The sequence below is a fragment of the Zea mays genome, chromosome 8 (assembly GCF_902167145.1).
Source record: "Zea mays cultivar B73 chromosome 8, Zm-B73-REFERENCE-NAM-5.0, whole genome shotgun sequence".
NCBI classification, from domain to species: domain Eukaryota; kingdom Viridiplantae; phylum Streptophyta; class Magnoliopsida; order Poales; family Poaceae; genus Zea; species Zea mays.
The window spans coordinates 141189931-141193112 of NC_050103.1; the positions used below are offsets into that span (position 1 = coordinate 141189931).

Genomic DNA, 3182 nt, shown 5'->3' on the forward strand with positions numbered 1-3182 from the left:
TATCAAAGAGATACATACATGCAACAAATGTGTCTCCACCATAGACATGTCTATTTTGCAATAGATCATAGACCCAATTAATATACCTTTGATGTCTAACTACAAATTGTTTGTGACAGATCGAGCAATTATTCACTCTCTCGTTCTTTAATACAATCATCGTCGTTCTTCTCTTCACCATGAAGAGATACCGATGTTGGTTGGTACCTCAGACATTTGCGTTTAATGTAGCAACGTGTCTTAAGTTCACTGGTGGGGCAAAATATATGGCAGAAACCAATAAGAAATAAAGTTAGTTTTGTTTCATAAATACTATTCGCTTAACCCAGTGTAAGTATTTTACCTTGTAATCATTAATATGCATACGAACGTAGCGTATCACCAATTAGCGCATGCTCCATAAACAATTTATTAGCATAATAATTTTACATTAATGGCCGATCATCTTAGTTTAATAAGTATTTTGCTTGAATATATAAATTAATTTATCTAGCATTTACTTAATTACCTTAGACATTAATGAGAGACCGCACATGGTGAACACTAGCAGCAACATGGTGACCATGACCTCCATGTTGTGGCAACAATGTCTGAACTTGAGGATCAAGAATATCATCAATCCCATAGATATGATGTTGGCAGTGACAGAGATCACGAACACGCGGAGGTACCTGCAAGTTAATTCATGCTAAGGATTAGACTGGGGAGGCGATCAAAGAAGTTGAAAAAGAACCAACAAATATTCACTCTAGGTGATTTTGGCTTACATTTTTATTCAACCCCGAGCAGTTATATATATGTAATTCTCTATCCTTATGTGGCTTGAGTTTGTATTATATTGAGATCTCGGAAGGATCGATGCATTTCAACAATCGTATGTGACGTCGTGAGCCACCAAATAAATGAGCTTGTTCAAATTCCATTAATTCATCCATCAGCATACATGTATTTCTTTAAGAGTAGTATGGATAAAAGAATACACATGAAACATGTCTTACTATGTCAAACATATCCATACATCAAACGTGACGCCACCGTAGGCACGTCTATATTACAACGTTTCATAAACGAAATTAATATGCCTCTGATGTTGAATTACAAATTGTTAGTGACAGATCGAGCAGTTATTCACTTTCCCATTCTCTAATATAGTCATCGCCGTCCTCTTCATTCATCATTCATGCCAAAGGTACCGATGTTAGTTGGTACCTCGGACATTTGCAGTTCTATGGTGTGAATATGGTGTAAGGTGAAGGACAGAGATAATACTCCATTCGTTATTGGTCGGCGACTGCTCTGTTGAGTAGTAGAACGAAGAGGACGACACTGTGTATTACATGGTCGTCTTGTAGGATTCATCGTCGTGCAGCTGGTCACCGGTTCCAAATATCTTTGCAAGTAGGTGTTGGAGCCGGTTTATTTCCAAAATTCTGGTCAACAGTATCGCTACTGTAAACGCAAATATTAATATAAGCCAGCATAATACACACAACATATGTAATGCATATAGTTGGTTTTTGTTTGCAGCGTAAAGACAAAATAAAATTTGGTGTATGCATGGATTAGAGCAAGCAGACGATCAAAAGAACTTGAATAAGAGCCAACAAATATTCACTCTAGGTGATTTTGGCTTATATTTTTTTATTCAATCCCACGCAGTTACATATAAAAAAGACAATGACTATACACACGCTAACTTTGTGGGGAGATGTACTCAGTAATAATTTTAAAAAAACACAGCAGAAAATGCCAGAATTGAGGAGGAGAAGAATCAGTAAAAGACTCTCAAAAGGCTGAGTAAAATAGACCTCATCCTCCGGTATGAATATCAGACCTCCCGGTATGACAAATCAACCCAACAGTTTTCAGCATGAGGAGTTTTAGGTGAAAATCTCAAAACCCTATCAAATGGTGTCTAAAAATCATAAACTACGAACAATATAGTCACAAGGCCGCCATAAGGAATCTGCTGGACGAAATTCAAAGGTCTTCATATGGGACCACTAGAATTTATTCGATCCGGACCATCCAATATTGACGAATAGCACCTTAAAAATTGATCTAAAGATCAAAACTAACTCAGATTAAACCCAGCGGATCTCAAACTTTGCACACTATAAATTACTCGGGATGTTCTAAGGACATTCGTTCTCAAACTACCAATGCCAAGAACAACTAGCTAGCAACTCCGCAGATATGAGAACGAATCAAACAAAATGGTGTTTCTCAAGTTTGATCCAACTGCTGAATCTGCGTGCTTGTGAGAAATTAATTGGCTAAACTATTTGGCACATATGATCCTCAGATGTCCTAGCATATATATATGCATCCAACCAAAATTTGTTCGGCATGCCATGCATGATTAGGTTTCGAACACACACAATCAAAGCCAACCATCGGCTTGACAGTCACTCGTACGTTGAACACACGTTTTCTAAGTTAGATCGATTAAAACAGTGGTAAACATACATACCTAATTTGTCTCGCACAATTTGTAGTTTAACCGTGTGATGAAGTCTTGTGAAACTCATGAGCTGAACTACAAGAAATACCCCTGTTCACCCAAATACAACACAGATCGACATCATATGTTAACTGATGATCGATTACTTGTAGATTTGTATAAAACAAATTACTAGCTTCAGATTGATTGAGATAGATATGGCGCTCACCTGCAGTCTGCAGAGAGATGGACGGATTGGAAGCTAAACGTGGAGAAGAGCTAGCTAGCATCTGAGGCCCAGCTCCCCTTCCATATCGATCAACTAGCACGCACATCTACTTATATAGGGACGATAGCAGGAGCTAGTCTGCCTATGGTCTTGTTGGAGGCGGTCGCCGGTGGTGGGAGGCAGCTAGCACGCATGCAGCATTAGCCGTACGTGCGCCCGTGTCTCTCGATCTGTATGCGCAAGCGCATCGGCCAGCAGCAGGCAATCGATCTGTATGCGCAAGCGCATCGGCCGCATCGGCCAGCAGCAGGCAATCGTCCCCTCTCCTCTACTTGCATATGCATGCACATCTTCGCAAGTACGTGGTACGTGCACGCGCCAATAATGTCCTTCTTTAATTATACCTACAGCATATTATTATTAACTGCATGGCCAGCTTAATTTGAGCTAAACAACTAGTTTCATCGTCCCGCCTCAATGCATGATCTGAAGATTCGATCGATCCATCGC

General features: G+C 39.6%; 1 protein-coding gene across 1 annotated transcript; it reads right to left on the reverse strand.

Moving 5' to 3' along the window:
- Positions 1 to 875: 875 nt before the first annotated feature.
- Positions 876 to 2950, reverse strand: LOC103636009 (uncharacterized). Its single transcript, XM_020543398.1, has 3 exons — positions 2673 to 2950; positions 2474 to 2554; positions 876 to 1449 (listed from the first exon to the last, which is right to left on the reverse strand). The coding sequence occupies exons 1-3, from the start codon at positions 2776 to 2778 to the stop codon at positions 1334 to 1336; spliced, it is 303 nt and encodes a 100-aa protein (XP_020398987.1). The 5' UTR covers positions 2779 to 2950; the 3' UTR covers positions 876 to 1333.
- Between the last annotated feature and the right edge of the window lie 232 nt (positions 2951 to 3182).